Consider the following 20,883-nt stretch of genomic DNA (forward strand, 5'->3'; position numbering starts at 1 on the left):
GAATTAGTTTATTCCAATTACAAGGCTATTTTTTGTATTTCACTATCATTATCGCCCATAAACTTTACACTAGTTTATAGGCAGAATATTGCGTGCATAGTAAAATGTGTTGGCACTGCGAAAACCAAAGCATTTCTTCTTCTTTTCCCCTCAAATGATCACACAATCTGAAGGTGAATATGAAAGTCACCCACATCCAGACAACCTACCGCGCACCGTGGCACTAACTAGATAGAGAGATAGATAGACAGACAGACAGACAGATAGGCTAGATAATCCCCTGAATCCATCAAGTGATGTCACATCAATGGTGCGCCTCCCCTGCAGTCTAGTGCCGGAACTGAACATATTCGAATATTTCCCACCTCGCTCCAAACTTTTATTTTTCTCATCGGCGCTGCCTTTAGAGTCGGAGCACCGGGCGGAGAGGCGGGTGTGATGCCTGTGAACGTGTGCTCGCTGTGTCGCCGTCGGAGCGCTCTCTGTGCCGGTCGACAACAATAGGAACGCAGGCAGGTGAAGAGCAGCGCACCTACACAGGAGCCTCTATGTGAAAAGGACTGCTGCACGTTGGAGCAAAGTGGACGCCCGGAGCCCGTAAGCATGCGGGTCCTGTTGAGTGTCCTGTACCCCGTCCTCTCCCTTACCATTTTTGGATTATACCCCTCCATGGTGAGTCTCCGATTTAATACGGTTTTATACTTGCATTCTGCCAGTTGTCTCAGGGCGTTGATATATTTTGTATGACTATTAAAGGCTATATGATAGCCTACTTGGAGTTGAGGACATATAGCCTGTAACTCTCGCTCAGAAACTAGTTGATTTTATGTATGACAATTTACCAAGTTACTTTATTTGTACTTGTAGCATATTTAAATGCTGCTTCTCTGCAAATATTCTGTTTTGCAAGAAAAAAAAACATTACACTGACATACATTGTATGTGTACAGTGTACTGTCATACACTAAGCAGAACATCGGACCTGCAACATACGTTCCCTGAATACCATAGCAGTATTTGTTTATCTAAGATGTCTGTGCTGAAACATAACAATTACATTTGTGACTAATCATGTTCAATATTGACCACCAGTCCAGCCCACTTGTTGATCTTGCTCCTTCAATAAGCAAAACAGGTTTTAATGCATTTCTTAGATCAATTACATTAAGTGACACAGGCATTTCAGCATAGGCTATTGATTGTTTTCTGTCCTATACACTGTGATGCATGATGATGCTCAAGACATAAAGATGTTTCCATAGTAGATCAGTATGAGCATGGCTATGTACACTTCCTCTCTCGTACCCTACCAAGGACTGTCTCTCTTTTGTCTTGAAATATTACTCTGCTCCTTTGTCTATTGGTATTTGGTTAATCCTTTTGCTTAACTTAAGGCAAATGTGAGGGGAATGGGGATGCATGGGAATTGTAGTACTTCAATCAGATTCTTGTTAGTTTTGTTTCTACTGAGAAATGGAATTAGGCTTTAAGTCCCTTATGATTAACTGGTAAATCAATGTACAGCTCAGGGCTTATATGTTTTTCTGGTATAAAGGGGGAGGTGTGGAGCTGTCCACTCTCCGGTGCTGAAACTTCCCTACAAGCTCTGTGGCTAATGCAGCAACCCAAAGCAACGGAGGAAACATTATCCGTTATCATTTCATATGCAGTTCACTGAAAACCTTTTTGAGTGGAGCCTAATGATGCTGACGAGAGTACAATCGATGGCAGATAGTGCTCCAGTCATTGTGCTGACATTCTCCTCTCCTGGTCTTTGAAACCCGTTGGGCGACTAATTAATTAGTCCATATGCAGTAAAATTAATTGATGGGCAGTTTTTTTTTTAAATAATTTCATCCTTTCTATCATTCATTAACGAGACATACCCAATGTCTCCTCCTGGTCAAAGTACAGCTCCTCAGGTGTGCCTTCGTTTTATGACTGGTGGTTATACGGGAAAGCAGTTTGATGCCTTCAGTTTAGTTATTTTTGAACAGATCATAGGTTATTGCATTTTAAGTGTAAAAGTCATTGCTATAGTTATCATCAATGAAAACATGTAATCATCTCAGCCCTATGCATCCATGGTTACAATGCTGGGTTAACGAGAGCTCTAGATATGGACTCTGTGTCACCCTCTTAGACATATGTGTCCGCAGTGTTACCTGTGCTTACTGTCATTGAGTTGAGTTTTTATTATTCATCTGGTTGTTTTTAAATCAGCGGACAGGACCATTGCCATTGAGGAATGTACGATATTGATGGAGCAAGAGCTGCATGCAAATTGCTTGCATGGCCCCGAAGGCCTTTGTGCTTCAGTGTTTAAAGGGAATCTGGGAAGGCAAACCGTCTGTGGTATTACACTAAGCTGGAAATTATTAAGCTGCCACTCCCGACTAGCAGACAGCGTACACAAGGCTCTGTTCATTTTAGTGAGGGGCGGCGGCCTCTCCCTTCTCTATTCTTCTCTACATTTAAGTTTATGTGTAAGTGCTGCCTTTTCTTTGTGTCCCACAAGTTCAGTTTAGCAACTTAAACATGACTTGTTACCGACAACCTATTCTGGAGAAAGTGGCAAAGGCTAGGGATAATAATGTTATGAATTTCCCTTTGTAGTCGGGCCGTGGCGTGGTCCGATTCAGCAGACATTGCCTTTGTAGTACACAACGGATCCCCAAGGAACCTTTGTGAGGAAATGAAATATTTGAATATGTCGTTTTCCCTGATGGTATGTGCCAGCCGTTTAATTACACAGTGGCTGCTGTGCTAACAGCACTGTGTAACTCGTTATGATCTAAATGATTACCGGAATTTGAGTTTTATGATTGCACATTATATCCCGCACCTGGAGGACATAGGAGGAGAAAGAGAGACTTAATAGACTTCAGGAATATGATGTCAGACCTTGTGCTAGAATTCCATTGCCCACTTAAAATCCAATACATATATTATCTTTCTTCAGTCTTAACAGCTAATGGCTGTGGTTTCGTATACAAATACAATTTCAAATTTTAAAAATTAAAGGTGGAGTCAACAATTTTGCAGAACGATTGTTGACAAAATCACTTTTTGTCAAAATCAGTGAATATCTTCCTGTTGAAAATAAATCTGGTTTTAATAGAAACGAAGGGTATGTAAACAAAAGGGGGCCCACCGTAGCTAGTAATATGACCGTTTAGAGAGCCTATGCTGCTGTGTATTAACACCAGTTTATTTTTTCACACACAGGTAGTGGATCCTGTGGAGATATTCACTGATTTTGTCAAAAAGAGATTTTTTTTTTTTGACAAAAATCACTGTCCAGAATTGCTGACTCCACCTTTACTCCACATTGATTTTATTCTTAAGTTATATCATGTTTTTGAAACATTGTCTTTTCTATATGGTCTGGTAATGCCAGCATAAAACACGCTCAAAGCTAGCAGTTGTGGCGTGACATTTGTACCTGAATGTGTGCTTTTAAAGATTAAGTGAGAAGCCGATAGAGAGGGACTATTGTGCCCATTGTGTACCTCATAAACCTTAATTCCTCTTATTATGTTGGCTAGAAAACAAATGATGTGCATGGTTGCGCCATGGGAATCATGTGAAGCACTTTCTCTTGGGGATTTAATTAAACCAGCAGTGGGATGAAGCTTTGTGTTGGCACTTACCCTCTTGAGCAACTGTGAGTAGGTGCCTGCATGAGTAGGTGGCAAGCACACACTCTCTCACACACACACACACACACACACACACACACACACACACACACACACACACACACACACACACACACACACATGCATACGGTCAGTTCCAATCACACATGGTCTAATCCACTTGTAATGTAAATGCCAGTTTTGCCAATTTACTGAGTTAGAGTCTACAGCCTTGGCTTCTGTTGGAAGGTTTCAGGTTTTGATCATGTAAGTCATCACATAGAAATGTGGTCAGAACTGTGAGCACAGCTGAAATCCTGCAAAGAAAGTGTTACATCGTGTTGTATTGATTGTGTATTGCAGAGCTGAGGGGGTCATCTGCTGACGTCGTTTTAAATCCTTCTCTGGCTTTCATGAGCATTAATGTGGATGATTCACTGGTATTGAAAATTTGTCTGGCACAGATGCCATTGTTGTGGAAGATGAGGGATGCTTTCGGGGACACATACACATGCACACAAACAATTTTAACAATGAAAAAAAGAAATGCTCAAAGTTTTATATTTCACTGTCGTCGTCGTCCCCCAGTATATGCATCGACAACACAAACAAGGCAAACAGTTAGCCACACGACTGCCAGCAAAGCCATTGTAGTTGTGAAGCTGCCTGGTTTCCTGTGTGAAGCAGGGGAAGGCTTGTCAGAGCTGATGGACTGGAAATAAAGAAAGTGAGTCCACTGATGATGGATGTGAATCGTTTATAGCAGCAGCAGGGCCAATCTGTGGCGCTTTCGACCCGCACTTGGAGAGATTTTTGACTTTTTAGAGCCTGTGTGAGGGTTATAATGAGTTTTCTTTTACTTTCTGTGAATAAATGGTGTAGATAGGATTTGATGGTTGTTAGGCATGTGGGGCAGGGAAGATTGTGTGAATAATTCAATTGAGCTTCACTTTCTCAGTGAATTCCTGCTGTTGGTTAGTAATAGGACGCCTGAGTGACAGGTAATCACCGGTTGCCGCTGCATATTCCGGGTTCATGTTCTTGCATTGTGCTGTTTTGCACTCGCGTGGCTTCACATCCATTGCTATTCATTTCAAAAAGAATTCCATCAAGAGAGGTACTAATAATAATAATAATAATGTGTATAATTATGGAATGCTTAAAAATGATGTCGCTGGCTCTCTCTTATATAAGCAATCGTTCTTTTATTTTCAAGCTCCTTGTCATCCCTCTGGTCAAATGGATCTCACTTAATAATAGTCTAATCATAATTGCAGGAGTTGGAACACGATGTTGAAACTACCAGGGGCATAGTTACGGCCCTCTCCCTCTGTTCCCCTTATGATTGCTCTAATTGCTGTCCAAGCGGTCTCCGTATCAGACACATATCAATGAACGAGAGCTGAAAGGCTAGACTTGAGAGGAATGGTAGACATTTGTGGCCTCAATCATTTTATACTGTACTCAATCCACCCGAGAGTTGATTATGTGTTGTGCTTGTTAATTTCTTACTAGCACCAGTAAAATGTAATCTTACTTATCACAAAGTTTCAAACAGAGAGGCAGATTTACACAGCCATTGAAGTGCTAGAGAAGAGTTTAGTTTGTGTGTCTGTGTCCATTTTAGCAACGCATTTCCGTAGTTTACACTGATGACTGATTTGCTAATCAGAATTTGTATTGATTAAACAATATTGTCCTTATTTGCCTCATTATATAGCTGTCAATTTAGCTAAAAAAACCCAGTTAGCAACTTTGAATGGAATTTTTGATTATGTGTAGCTAAATAATTAAGCTAACATTATCAGGTTGAAAATATGTAACAGTTGTTGTATTTTTAAAACAATTGTCTTGTTAAAGGAGCCTTTGGAATAAGCTTGATGGCTATTTACGTGATGTTGTCATGTAAATTATTTTTTATTTGAACATTTCGCTCTGTTGGGTCGTTTCAAATCTGTGTGTCAATCTGCCGATGGCTGTTGAGGCCGTTGTACATATCGAGCTTTTTGCAGATTTCAGAAAAGACCTCAATAGTTGGTCCTTAAAACAGAGAATAGTTGTTAGCACAGCTTGCATCCTGCCTCAGAGCACTTCATCTTTCTAGGGCTCTGAAAGAAAAGCTGTAACGCTCTGTCAACGGGGGAACTCACTCATCGGGGGCCCATTGATGCTTAAGCGCATACAAGCAACAAGGTGTTTTAGGTGTGTTAATTCATGTAAATATGAAAAGGCTCCCATAGCGCTCTCTGCCTTCTCTTTTTTCTTCTCTCTTCTCTCACAAAAATCAATCAATCAGCATTACAGCGGGCCGCAAGGTTCAGCAGCGGGACAGCGTCACTGTAAAATGAATAGGGAAAACACTGATTATTGTTAAAAACGTAATCACGTGTTCCTCGGCTTTGAAAGTTTACACCAGATAGTAGACTGGGCCGTCTAACAATTGCAATATATGCTAGATTATACTTTTATCCATTATTTACCCTTTTAACTTTTGTATCTTTGATTTTGGAAGTGTAAATTAATAAACAAAAAAAAACACATTATTTCAATGTCAAATTCACTCTTACTGCAGCCCTGTGCACACCACTTTAGCATTGCGTAGAAATCGCAAGCTTGACAGGCCTGCTGTGCTTAGTTACAGTCGCCAAGCTATGATTGGGCAATCTTTTCAGAAGGCTTTGCGAAGAGTCAATTGTAGATTTCCAGTACAGATAGGCTTACTGTGAAAAATCAGTATTCAATATTAATTGTAGACATACTTTTTTTGGTGTTGGATCTTAGAAATCAAAGACAAATCAATCCTTTCTCCCTTTAGAAATGAGTAAATTGCATTTCGCCTCAAACACCATGAAAGAGTCCCCAATCTATTAAAGCGACTAAATACTGTTTATTCAAACTTTATTCAAAGTATTGGCACATTGCTGAAATACATGAGTGAGGTAAAAGTATAGGAGGCATGTTTCAGGAAAGTATTTACAGCAAATGAATTGTGATACCACTTCAAAACCCTCCTAGAATTCCATAAACATAATAATGTGACATCTAAGACTTTAAAGCAGTATTCTGATGGTAAAGGTGTTACCCAAGTCGCTCCTATAATTGCAAATATTGCACGATATCCTGCCTGTTTCAAACCAATGTGATCTCATACACCCTTAAGTTAAGTGTAATCTTATTATCGGCACATCCTCCCGCCTTCACATCCTAACGGGGGCTGAAGTTGAGTGTATTTTTGCCGCATAAACATAACTCACAGACACCACTGCGGAGCATAATTAGACGGGGTAAAATTGAAGAGCAAGAAATAATCAGGTGAAGCAACTTTGCTGCAATGTTCTGTACAAAAGATTCTGCCAACTCTCTGACATTAATATGGCAGGAATGGCATGTTCCACGACTTTGAAAAACTGTCAAGTGCAATGCTTTTGCAATGCTAATAAGCATGCTCTTGCTTTCCAAAACACTATAGAAGCTGCCAAGACAAGTGCACGTTGATGGCACAGATTTGACTTGGGCTTCAATTAAAGACGAGTTCTTATCCCGGCAGACTTCTCCACTAGAAAAATGCTAACATAATAAGTAGAATATTTCAAACTACGGGGTCTCCATGGCTAAAACTTATCCCAAAGCGTAATAGTTAAGATGAGGTCGCGTAGCCTTTTTCTGAAATACACCATGCAGTCGTATGTCCCGTTTTAATTTTGGCCACATTCATTTTCTATATTTACTCCAATAACAGTGTTGTTCAGTGTGGACACTACAAGGGATTACAACAATGCTGTTCATAGTTAAGGGGACATCAATTCCCTTATACTTTATGTCAGCATACTGAGAAATAACTCTAGGTTACATACAGATAATGTCAAAGCTGCTTAGTATTCCGTTTGTATATGCGTCCTTCTATTCAGAGTGGCCCTGGAGCTGTGCACTGGTTTTACTCCACCCATTATGTTTGATGACTCTTTCATTATTATCCTCTATGACGGACATGTGGTCTCGTTCAGTCAGAAAAAAAAAACCTTGAATCATTCACGCCCCGGAGAATAGAAGAAGCACAATGGTATAAACAAGATAATGCTGTAGCTCATTCACAGACTGTCTAGGAGAGAATGTGCCGAGCCACTGCAGAATTATCTATTCAATCTTCTCTTCGCTGGGGTCAAGCCAGGCAAAAAAGTGTAACGCCTCTAGGAAATTAATCTCCCTGCAATGCCTTTCATCACAGTCACAACTGAGAGAGAAAAAAATATGGCTTTCCTTCTCTTGCAGTGTCTGTCTATCCTCCCTCCTAACTGCAACAGTATATGCAGCAGTATCTCTTTTTGTTACTATCTTACTGGAACCTTTTTGAGTCCCAGGATTATTAGCTGCTAGCATTGCTGTGTGTATGGGGCAGTAGCGGCTCCTCATTGCTGTTTGCATCAGTCTGGTTACAGAGCTGGCTGGCTGGCTGCACATGCAAGTTCATCTCCCCCTGCCATTAGAGCTATAAATGCTAACTCATTTTAAGCAGTATGATCATCAGTTACACTACTGGCGTGCGCACTCCACTTCGCTTGCCTCCGATACTCTGTTGGGCTTTTTCTTTGGACAGGTTGATCGATGACTGGATAGATAGCATCTGTTTAGGTCTCTATCTGGTGGCAGGCAGGCCGGGCCGCCGCTTTGCGCTTGATGTAAGTAAGGTATAGCTTAACAGGCATCACTGGCCAATGGATTTGTTTCAAACAAGGCTTTTTATTTTCATAAATTTTTTGTTTCTACAATGCTCATTTTAACCTGATATTCCACGTTTTAAAAGAGGTTGATGAAGCAGATACCGGACATATTCCCTAACACACATGTTTAGTGTGTCGGTACTGCTTTAAATAGCTGCACAGATAAATACACAAGTGCATGGGAAAACAATGCAATTTATTACTCTGATGTTCTGCTATGTGATGGTCGCAAATATCCAATAGTGGCAAAGACAATAGCAGAGGTATTTGTGTGGATTGGAGAAGAATGTTCAAATGCCTCATGCCTATAATCTCCTGTTACAATTTAGAAGTGTAGGAAGTGAACCATTTGAGACATTGCCAGGGAACTTCTTAGAATTAGACTATTTGTGTTCATGTGCTGTCTCTGCAGTTCCAATTTTTCTGGTTATTGTTGGGGGAGTTGCTTACCTCTCACACTATTCACCTAGATAACATTTCTGCCATTGCAACTGACAATCGTTTAATTCTTCTGCGCCAGGCAGCCTCTCACCTGTGGAATCTCTGAGATTGCCAATCTGGTACTGCTGCAGTTTAGCAAATGGAATCATGCCATGATGAGAACGGCCAAATAAATGAGATCAAGAGACCAAAGCTGCAGGGTGGAGATTCAGTTATGGTGCAGACCGTCAGTTACAGTATATTATGGACTTGCTGGGAATCTTGGCCATAACAGAACCACTTAGCACGAGACTGAATCATTGTTCTTCTAGTCTCCATCTAGTTTTCTTTTTAGAACAAAGAGCAGCACAGTATCCACCGTCAAATGATAAGAGCTGAGATTTTACAGAAACACTATTGGTTTTTAGAACATCTTCTTAAAAAATAAAATAAAAGGCAGATTTAAATATTCAATAATATTTTAAATGAAATATTCACAGAATAATACCGACTTAATTTGTCTAAAATTGGTAACAACATTGATATTAACATTTAAAAAAAAATCATTGGGGAACAAGGACAGAGACCAGACAAAGTTGTTTTAATGGAAACTGAATATTCCCTTTTTTTTAAGATATATATTTTAAAAAAATATATTTTTTTGGCATTTTTATGCTTTATTGATAGTGTAGAGACAGAGATGAAATGGGGCAGAGAGGGGAGTGACATGCAGAGAACGACCTCGGGCTGGAATCGAACCCGGGTCCGCTGCTGGCCGAGGCCCATGGGGGGGACGCCCTACCAACTGAGCTAAGGGCGCCCCTGAATATTCCTTTTAAATGATTTTAAAAGGCAGGAAGCAGCTGTAATCTTAAATTGCTCACTAACACGGGTGAAAGCAAAGGCATTGATTCAGGTCCGATGACAGCGGCTGACTCGCCATGACATAATTTAAGTCCTGTCTTAACCATATTGCCCATATTAACATACCACTTCACTTTCACTCCATCATCAACCCCTTACGTCTTTCCCTCAATCACACAAAAATGTTGATGAGGACAAAGTCAATGATTTTATGTCTTCAGTGTGTAGTGGCTAAAGACATAAAAGCATGTTAATGACTGAATAACAAACTGAAAAGAGGATCAATTAGGTGTGTCATTGGCAGGATACTGGTCTGCTGTGAAGAGCATGAAACACAACAACCAAAGGGAGGAATGCTTTACCATTATTGTTTCATAGGATGCGCGGTTGACTCTGCATGTTTTTTACTGAGTGAGACATGATTTGGAAAAGTCAATTCTACCTTTCTACAGCATGCCAGCTGTTAGAACACAAAAGTTGTCCAGCTGAACCCTGGCAATTTCTGATGGAATTCGTACGTCATCATCCTTCCTTGAGAAGTGAAAGGAAAAATTGCTTTTATTATTATTTTTAGACTTTGCAATTTCCCACACACTGTGCATCAAAGGTGGGCATGTTGGAGGCTGTGGCAATCATTTCCAGTCACATTCAGTACTTTCAACCTCTTGAAAAACAAGTCTGTCCTTGTTGTTTTATCCTCGGAGGAAAGTCATTTTTGACCAGGATATGCAGATTGTCAAATGGCAATACAGCATCTAAAATCACCTGCAATTCCCTGTTTCTGCCCTGGTTGGAAATGCTAACGTGATGTTGCCCGTCTGAATAATGGCAATTTCATTTTTAATGATTGTACAATGCTTCACACAATAACCTTGTGCAGTTCAATAGCGCCATGGTGAGATTATTTTCTTTTACATGCAAAAATAATTAGTGACTGAATTAGTGATTGAATACTTGCCCACTTGATCTATAGATATGGCTACTTAAATGTGTTCCTTTAACAACATTCACTCAAAAAAAATCTTAATATCAAAAACGTTCACAACGGTCACAAGTCTGCACTTATTGGAATCAAAAAAATTAAACTCCAGGACAGTTGCATACTTTGGTCAGCTAAGACACCTGTTGATGCACACTGCGAGAAAAAAGCACCCAATAAAAGTGGCAGCTTTTCTTTTTTTTATATTATAGGCTAAGTACTACTAAGTGCACTTACGTGTACTAGTCCTGCAATATACACAAAAAAACAGAAAACACACAACTTTGAATAGCTACAATATAATAATGCATAAGAGAACCATTTTATGTAGCATCATTTAAATATTACCACTATTCATTTCCTGACATCTGTTTTTTCTATGACAGCCAAATGACAGATACATTTATCACACGGCACTTAAAATGTCACTCATTGCTTCACTGAGGCATGGAAAGAGCTAATTCAAAGTTCAATCATGTCATCTCATAAATGTCCAACATTAAAAGACACTAGAAGTGAAACTGACCTTGTCTGTGGCGATAAAAGTAATAACGTCATGATCATTCATTATTATCTATCTGAATATCTTAGAGGCACAGGCTAAATTATGTTAGATCATTTCATATAATCCATACAGCATCCCAAAGGGTTATCTAAAATTGGCCTCAGTGTCAAATAAATCTGATATTTTTTTGTGAACAATTGTTTTTTATTTCAAATTCAAAAAACAAAACATTGTAATAAACATTTTACCCCCTTTTCAGCAAATTGAGATTTTTATCCCAATTGCAAAGTACTAGATGCTAACAGGTGATGTGCTGTGAGTTTGATTTTGCTGCTAGCACATTTATTTTCTTAAACAGGGCGATTTTATGATTGTAAAGTACAGGATCAGTCACAGGAGTGATGCATTGTGCTGTTGTTTTCTGTTTTTTCGACTATAACAATATTGAATACTGACACACAATATTGGAACATTTTGAAAATATTGATGACTATGACAGCCTTCAAAGAGCCTTTTGGTCAAACACTGGAAAATACATTCTGGGAGATTGAGAACAGCAGCACTGAGAAAATGTGGGTTGGCAAGTGGTTGCGTGTGCATTACATACTGTATGTGATCACTGATGCGTGTGTGTGTGTGTGTGTGTGTGTGTGTGTGTGTGTGTGTGTGTGTGTGTGTGTGTGTGTGTGTGTGTGTGTGTGTGTGTGTTTGTATATATATATACACACACACGTGAGGTCTGTTCAGAGACCTATTCTCTGTTTGGTGGCTGGGGAGAGCTTTGAACTGCTGGAAGCTGTTTTGTGATGATGATTAATGACTAGAGTAGGGTTCGCAGCTCTGTGAAACCGTTGTAGCCTTGGCGCCTTATCTTCTTCTATCTAACATAGTGAAGGATAGAAAATATTGAGAAAAAAATTGTATTCACCTCATCCACAACCCAGTCCCGTAAGTAAAATACAATGTTGAACTAAATAACAATGAACTGCACAATAAAAAACATGTATGATAGAATCCTAGTTTGGCTTAAGAAAGTCATGTCAGCCAGTGCTTGGTTAGAACCGCTCTTTATGCCTGTGCTGTCTTGCATTAGTGAGTGTTTTTTATATCATTATGTAAACATCAAAGGGAGAGACTGTACTGCAAATGCCATCGTATCAGCACAATCGTAGTTTCTACTTCTCTATCTGTTTTCATTCATTTTCTCCTCTGTGCAAGTTGGTCCCCTCCCTGTTTACCCCTTATCATATGCTTGCTGTATTTGCACTTCTCTGTAGTGATATATCTGCCTGCTTACCCACTCTTCTATAACTCCATCTCTTTCCCCCTAATTGACAGTCAAGTCCTCTTTCTTGTTCTTTGTCAGCATTGTCCTCCTTTCTTTTCAAGCTACTGTTTTTTCTAGATAACCACCCCATCAACTCCTCTATTTGTTCATCCCTCCCTCCCAAATGTACCTGCTTTTCTTTTGGTATGTCATTCGGATTATAGTGGATGACAAGGTTCACCAGCAGATTCCTTGGTGGCAAAGTACATGAATATTTATATGAATACACAAGCATCTTCAGGCTTGTTTATTTGTTCTGTGTCAGCTAAATCTCTCTTCTTCTAGAGAGAGTGCATGGCCACAGGTGCTCCTATGAATAATTGGGGACAAGATCTTGAAGCTACTGAAAGTTACTCAAAGTGCATTTCTTCAGTTTTCAAAGTTATATAAAAATGTGTTATTTGAGTGAACTATGTTATGGCAGTAGAGAATTATTGATTTTGAATGGCAATATGTTGTGACAATGCTGGCCTACTGTACCAGTTTCAGGAAACTATGTTGCCTATATTTTTTAAAGTTTTGAGAATGTTTGAGAATTGATAGTACCAATACAATCTTTTAATTTGAAATAAATGATTTTCCTAAATATATGAATTACTTTTTGATTTCTGAACAAATGTATGTTCTGTATGCTCTACGACAGTGTGGTTAGCGTGCTTGGCTAACTATCTTACTACTTAAAGTGGTAATCCAGCGTCCACATTCCTTCCAAGGTCATGAAGCATTTCCAACATAGATTCTTTTGCAATATATACAGTATGGACAAGGACTTTGTTAACCAAAACATACTATTGTTGATTCCTTTAAACACATATTGGAAGCCAGACATTTTCCCAAAACACACATTGCTGTGCTCCTTTTTACAAAACTGAGTACAATGGCTATCACCTGTTATACATTTGAAAGATTAGGGACAGGCAGCCTCTGGACATTTCAGAGTGGAGGCAGCACCATATCTATAAATTATATCAATAATCCATCCCAGAGATAAGGCTTGACAGATAAGGCTTGTCTCCTCTTCTCTCTTTTAAGATTATTCTTTCTTTGCAAATTTGCCTTCAACTTTTTGTTATTTTCAGTATGTGTGCTTAAAAAGGGAATTTGTCAGCAATCCAGATGCCCACATTTTTGTAATAATGGGATTATTCAAGTATTACCTAATCTACTACTCTGGGAATAAGACTAATTGGTGTTAAATCATTGTGAAGCAGGGTGTTCATCTTAAAAATACATTTAAAAAAACAAAAGCATTTTGCAACATTTAATCTTCTTCAAGGATTTGCATCACGGATGAATTTATATTGCAATGCTCAAACATTAATAATTAATACAATAATACTCATTTATATATTCCCTAATCCAAGTGGATAACAAATGTAACCTTGGGGTTATGCACTTGTGTATGCTTTGATATCATTAACTTACATACTGAAATACAATTAAACAAAGAGTTAATATTATTGTATTCCTAATGTGAGGTGCAAGATGTGTAGCTGCACACCAAAAGCAATGTCCCATTGTTATGAAAGCAATGACCATAGTGTGTGCATATGTATTTGTTTGCACTTGCAGACTATCGGCCCAAAGGAGGGCTGGCAGGTGTACAGCTCGGCCCAGGATGCTGACGGACGCTGTATATGCACAGTGGTGGCACCAGAACAGAACCTGTGTTCCAGAGATGCCAAGAGCAGACAGCTGCGCCAGCTACTGGAAAAGGTATACACATGTGAATGGGGATATTTGACACTCCAGACCTGCATGATCTCACACAAGCACACTCCTGTTAAAGATTGGAATGATTAAGGAAAAGAATCTTCGCAAGCTTTTTTTTTTTGTCTCTTTGAAGAAGAACTAAAGGTTTTATCGTGTGCTTTTTACCAATAGCCTATTAAACAATCCGATACACACACAGGGTCATAAGGGAAAACACATCAAAGTTCCTTTTAATTAGTTGCAATGAAAGGAAGAAAGGCAAGAAATAAAGGCACCAGCCAGTCACTTGTAGTTGAGTTAACTATACTACACCGTGTCAATGAGCAATGGGCAAATGGTGACAATGGTGATTATTTATAATAGCTTTTTTTTCATTCTAGGTGCAGAACATGTCTCAGTCCATCGAGGTGCTCAACCTGCGGACTCAGAGGGATTTCCAATATGTCATGAAGATGGAAAACCAGATGAAAGGCCTGAGGACCAAGTTCAGACAAATTGAGGATGACAGGAAATCCATCATGGCCAGGAACTTCCAGGTATTTTACTGCCTTGTTTAATCATAGCTCGCTTTAATCGAATGTCAAATGGATCTTCTCTATGTCGTTTATTCATGTATTTACCTGAAATGTTGTCGTTTTTTGTGATCAATTGTTTTTATTGTTTTCATTTTTTCTGCTTGGAGAGCAAAAGTTTACATAGGCATAGTATGCATAATAACATCAATGCCAAAGATGTATTGCTTTCACAGAAGCACAATGTCATGCTTTCAGAGTCCGATACCAGCACTCAATTTGATTTAGATAGCCCAATAACACAAACAACATTTTGCCTCAGGGGGCTAACAACACCATCTGTCCTTTGGATAAGTAAAGAGAGATTGGCAGCTTGAGAAACAAAAACAAGAACAAAGAAATGCATGGATATCAAAAAGTTTACATTTCCTTCTGGGGTTTTTTTTAAGCTTGAAGGACAAACAGGGACTAGTTAGACTATAAATACTCGGTTTAAGAGTTTAATACTGAGACCGACCCTCTGGGAGGATAATTGTAACAGGTACAAGGCCTAAGGTATCTTAGAATAAGCACTACTAGACCTAATTGAAAGTTAAGGCGAAGGATTGAGTTTTAAATTTAAATCGAAGGACCTTGACAGAGTCAGATTGTCTGATGTCGATAGGGAGATTATTCCCAAGTAAAGGAGCCTGATTAGACAATGCCCTGCAGACCGCTGGCTTCTTCTCAACTCTGGGGACAGACAGGGGCCCTGTATTCTGCTAATGCAAGGAGTGGGATATCAGATGGGTACGAAGGGCATTTACAATTTCATAAGTCATGAGAAGCACCTTAAGGTCTGATCTGACAAGGATAGGCAGCCAATTAAGGGAAGCTAAAGTTGGTGTGGTCCTATAGCTGCAGAATTCTGAACCCTTTGACTTGAGACTTCTAGTACTAACACGTGAAGGACCAGACGTCAAAACGTGACAATTATTAGGTGCTAGTAGACGTTTTCTGTTAACCTTTAAAGCTATGTTAGCTGTCCTCCAGCCACTGTATCCGGTCCTTATGCTTAGATAATCTAATTGTCTGATGGAGCTAGGTTAATAATGTTTCCGTCAAACTCTTAGTAAGAAAGCAAATAAGCATATCTCCAAAATGCTGAGTAGGTCATTTTTATCAATTACATTTTCAGTTGGCTGATATGTCTTACGTGGATTTTTTTTTTATCTTTCTCAATGTTCCAACCAAATATTCAGAAGCTGTGTCAGAGAGCACTTACAATCTTTGGTTGTTTCAGAGCTGTTTTGTTGCAGCAGTTTCCCTGTGTGGATTGCACTGGACAGCTGGTATGGGAGTAGGAATCGTTAGTGTGGCAAGTTGCAAGATACTAAATAGATTGGAGAAAATAAGAGCAAGGGAAAAACATCAGAAATAAAAAGCCAGGGAACAAAAAGAAGAAGAAGAAAAAACTGAACATCACCTGATAATTGTCCTAGTAGTATACTTATACAGTTAAACACAGGAATGGACATATGTTTACGGAAGTTGACCTGGTAAACACATGGTGGATAAATATATATGGTTTCTAACAAGCTGAAAGCGTTTTAAAAGACATGCATGCATGGAAGGATGAATGAATGGTGCATTGATTTATAGTTGGCTAATGGTCCCGTAAGTGCTTCATATAGCTGGCACATACCGTAGAGGTCAATCTTTGTACTCATGATAAATAATTCTCGTCACTTACTGTCAGGTGAGAATACATTCTATAACGCATTAGCAATGCATCAACCAGCTATATATATATATATATATATATATATATATGTGCATAATTCCTCATATATTACCAATGGTAGCACTTTGAACAGTGTCTTTTGATAACAAATGCTTAACACATTTTTTTCGGTTGCAGGGGGCTTGCTTCATCCGTCAAAATAAATGTCATCTTCTTGGGTCCCTTTACCATTACACCTCTCTGTGTAATTCTTCCACTTCTTGTGTGTTTTTCATTTCTTGTGCTGTCACTGTCACTCCTGCAGGAGCTTAAGGACAAGATGGACGAGCTGAAGCCGTTAATCCCCGTGCTGGAGCAGTACAAGATGGATGCGGCGCTCATCACCCAGTTCAAGGAGGAGATCAGGAACCTGTCTGCAGTGCTGACAGGTATCCAGGAGGAGCTCGGGGCCTACGACTACGATGAGCTTTATCAGAGAGTCCTGAGACTGGACAACAGGCTCCGCAGCTGTATGGGCAAACTAAGTAAGTGTTGAACAACACTGCATGTGTAAGTGTGTGTACTGTCTTTTATTAGGAGACAAATAATGGCAATGGAATTAGTATATAAATAGGACTAGCACAAGTGGCATTAAAATAGTATTTGCTTGATGTCATACATTGTCTCAGCAAAATCAGCCTCTTTTTCTCATTGTAGGCTGTTGTTTTTTTAACTGCTGCTGTTGCTAAAGAATATAACCATAGGGGAAATGTAAGAATACAACAAAAACGATATAGCCTGACTTCCCCGTGGTATTAAGGTATAACAGCACAAACAAGTATGGCCTGTGTTCATCAAAAGGCAAGGTCCCTATGTACAGCGGGATCATTTTGGACACCTACTTTTAGTCGCTTTAATGCTGTTCTTTGTTGTTGTGCCCTTACATCCCACACAAAATGTATTTTCCTCTAAGAAATGTGTTTGATTACATTGTGTTTTCACCTTGATCTCACGCCAGTGAAGAAAATAGGCAATTTGTTTCTGTTTCTTGTGGACTGTTAAGTGAATTGAAAGCCTTTGGTTCTTGTAACAATGAAATGTTCCATCCAGGATTCTGAAAGTAACATACACTACTTCACTGTCATATAATGGGCCAGAAACAGGGGCGGTTTGTGGAGTGCATATCCACAAACACAGCACCAACTAGAGAGTAATTTTTTAAATGCTGTTGTAGTTTACCAAAATAATCAGCTCTTAACTAAAGATGTTGATGTTACGTGAGGTCTGTATATAAATGTTCTTTGGTGCAATGAAGGAAATAATGTGGGGAAAGCTGAGCAACAAACAGCAGTTGCACCATTGTGCACATAGTTAAATAAAGCAGCTCACTGCCAGTACCATCTTAGTATGCACAGGGGGTACACTCTCTGGTGGCACAGGCATGAAATTGGCTTGAGGAATCTAGTTAGAGACAAAAACCACCACAGCACATCTTATCGCTGCATTTCTTTATTAACAGCGTGTGGGAAATTAATGAAAATCACTGGACCTGTTACAATAAAGACATCTGGAACCCGGTTTGGGGCATGGATGACTGATCCTCTAGCAACAACCAGAAGCACCAGGGTGAGTTATAGAAGCAGGGGAGTGTGGTGTGTGTGTGTGTGTGTGTGTGTGTGTGTGTGTGTGTATACATTACTATATCTATATGTTGTGCTCTCAGACTAGGCAGAATATCAAAATACTGTTATCATGGAGGGGATTTTGATTTTAGTCATTCTAATGCGGAGTGGGGATGTTACTGGATTTCTCATTTTTGACCTGCATTGTTTTTATAGAATCATATAAATAATGTTAAAGTGATATAGTCTTAAACGAGTTTGGAAAAGGTTTATTAAGTAATTTTTTTATGCTTAACATGTTGATTAATAAACTATATCAGAAGTCATATGTTTATCATTAGCCATTATCTTCATCCTTTCCTATCTAGGTCTGGTATATGGACAGTTACACCAACAGCAAGATTGTGCGTGAGTTCAAGACAACAGATGACTTTGCGGCAGGGGTGGTTTCCCGTACCTACAGTCTCCCATTCAAATGGGAGGGAACCAATCACATGGTCTATAACGGGTCGCTTTACTACAACAAGTACCAGAGCAACATCATTGTCAAGTACAGCTTCGAGACAGGCAGCGTGCTGGCCCAGAGAGCTCTGGAGTTCGCCGGCTTCCACAACATGTACCCGTACACGTGGGGCGGTTACTCTGACATCGATGTCATGGCTGACGAACTGGGAATGTGGGCCGTGTACGCGACCAATCAAAACGCTGGAAACGTGGTCATCGCACAAATCGACCCTGACACCCTCCAGGTCCTGAAGACTTGGAACACCGAATACTCCAAAAGGAATGCGGGGGAAGCCTTCATGATCTGTGGGACGCTCTACATCACTAACTCTCACCTGTCCGGAGCAAAGGTGTACTACTCTTTCTCTACCAAAACGTCAACTTACGAATACATAGACATTCCTTTCCACAACCAGTACTTTCACATCTCCATGCTCGACTACAATGCCAGAGAGAGGGCACTCTACGCCTGGAATAATGGACACCAGGTAATATTTAATGTTACCCTCTTCCATGTCATAAAAACTGAGGATGACTCTTAAACATGATGCTTTTTCCAACCACTATGGAAGCACCATCATTTGTGATGAGGACCTCCTAATGAACCATGTTTTCGTTGTGGCTCTTGGTTGAATGAAGCATGGGCACCCATGACTTGATAGCTTATTGGAAAACATGTTGTACATTTTGCACACTTATACTTTGCTGCTGATCATCAGACTGGTATGCCTTATGTGCCACGTGTTGGGTCTGCCAGCCAAATACTTTTGATAGCTTTTGCATGAATGTCCATATTTTGTCTGTAATGATTATCTATAATACAGCTGTGTTTTATGTTGTTTTTGCATATACTGTTTGCATTTTTATCTATTTAAAAGTCTATTTGAAAGTATTTAAAAACCCTAAAGGCAACCTCTCCTGCATTTTTGTTAACATGTAAAGTTTGCTTATCATAAAAAACTAGCCATTCTTTTAAAGATGAGCCTGTAAAATATTGCTGTTATCTATGTCTCTGTGAACAAAAGAACATTTGTATTTTTTATATAAAAGAAAACCATAGCAGAATATTTGTGCATTTTCATTCAAATAAAAATATTGTACATTTCATTAAAATGGTTTTAGGTGGTCAAATTGATTTATGCCATCAGCTCTCTCTGAGCCATTCCTTTTCATTGTATTCCTATCACAAAACCATGATTCTCACAATGAAACGTTAATCCAATGCCAGTATGAGATGCCACAGATCTCCTTTTCATAAAGCTCATAGTGAAATAAATGGTGCGGGAACAGGACCTGTCAAACCTCAAATGGGATAATCTTCGCCTTAGACTACAAAGAGATGGGAAGACAACCTGAAGAAGTGGCCTCAGATAGCAGTAACAAACTAAGGTGGCTTCACTAAAACATACTAACGTCTATGACCAGATGTTCACACCTACAAACTAAATCACGTATATTGATTAAACAACAGTGTGTGGAACATAAACCAATAATGGATTCTTCCTTTCAGCAATGTTAAAGGTTCCATTTGCCCACTTAAATCAGACAAATCCAAAAGGCAATCAAACTCGGCTCTATGGCTTTTAGACGGATAAGGTTGTGTCCAAACTGCGTTAACAGAAAGAACACAACCTAAGTACTATGGATGTATTGACAGGCCTCAGAGGTTTCCATCTACCATTCATTTCCCCAATAAGTTGAATGAGATAGACACCTATCATATCATATCATACTAATTCAAGTTCAGTGAAAGGACTAACCTAAAGTTATGCCCATAATTAAATAAAAGTGTATCAATGGGCTAAGAATGTCATGCATACTATAAAGCCCCATTCTTTATATCTTTTGAAATAAGTCAAAGATTTGAACTGAATGACAAAGGGGATGACAGTATCTGAGAAAGGAATGGATTTCCTTGCACTCAAGGTGAGGCTTTCAGATGGCTTGAGAGTCATCCTTTGACATTTCAATCAGCAAGAAGTGGCAACTGCCTGTTGAGAGGATTCACAGCGTTCACTATAATTTCCTTCTCCTCGACATCGTTTCTCTTTCTACAAAAACAAGGAGATGTTTTCGTTATGGTACATGCTGGTGAGTGTTGAGTAGGGTGGCAAAGGGGTGGAAAGTTTCCGGTAAATTTCCGGAAACTTTCCACGGGAACTTTCGCTCGGGAATTTTGGGAATATTCAAAATTAGGAATTATAGGAATTAACTAAATGGCGGTAACTTAAATGACCTGTTTCATATCCAAACATAAATCTAAACATGTAAACATTATGTTTTTTCATAGACAGACATCAATGCAAAATAATACAATTAAAAAACATTACATTTGAACTGATTTATTTGTAAGTAGAACTTTATCAAGCTTTGATT

At 39.2% G+C, this 20,883-nt stretch overlaps 1 protein-coding gene across 1 annotated transcript; it reads left to right on the forward strand.

Moving 5' to 3' along the window:
* Positions 1–603: 603 nt before the first annotated feature.
* Positions 604–19,049, forward strand: olfm3a (olfactomedin 3a; the record flags this gene model as incomplete). Its single annotated transcript, XM_080050552.1, has 6 exons — positions 604–672; positions 14,027–14,170; positions 14,548–14,703; positions 16,707–16,926; positions 17,901–18,007; positions 18,372–19,049. The coding sequence occupies 6 exons, from the start codon at positions 604–606 to the stop codon at positions 19,047–19,049; spliced, it is 1,374 nt and encodes a 457-aa protein (XP_079906678.1).
* Positions 19,050–20,883: the final 1,834 nt, after the last annotated feature.

Source organism: Ammodytes marinus (genome assembly GCF_949987685.1).
Source record: "Ammodytes marinus genome assembly, chromosome: 21".
NCBI lineage: Eukaryota > Metazoa > Chordata > Actinopteri > Uranoscopiformes > Ammodytidae > Ammodytes > Ammodytes marinus.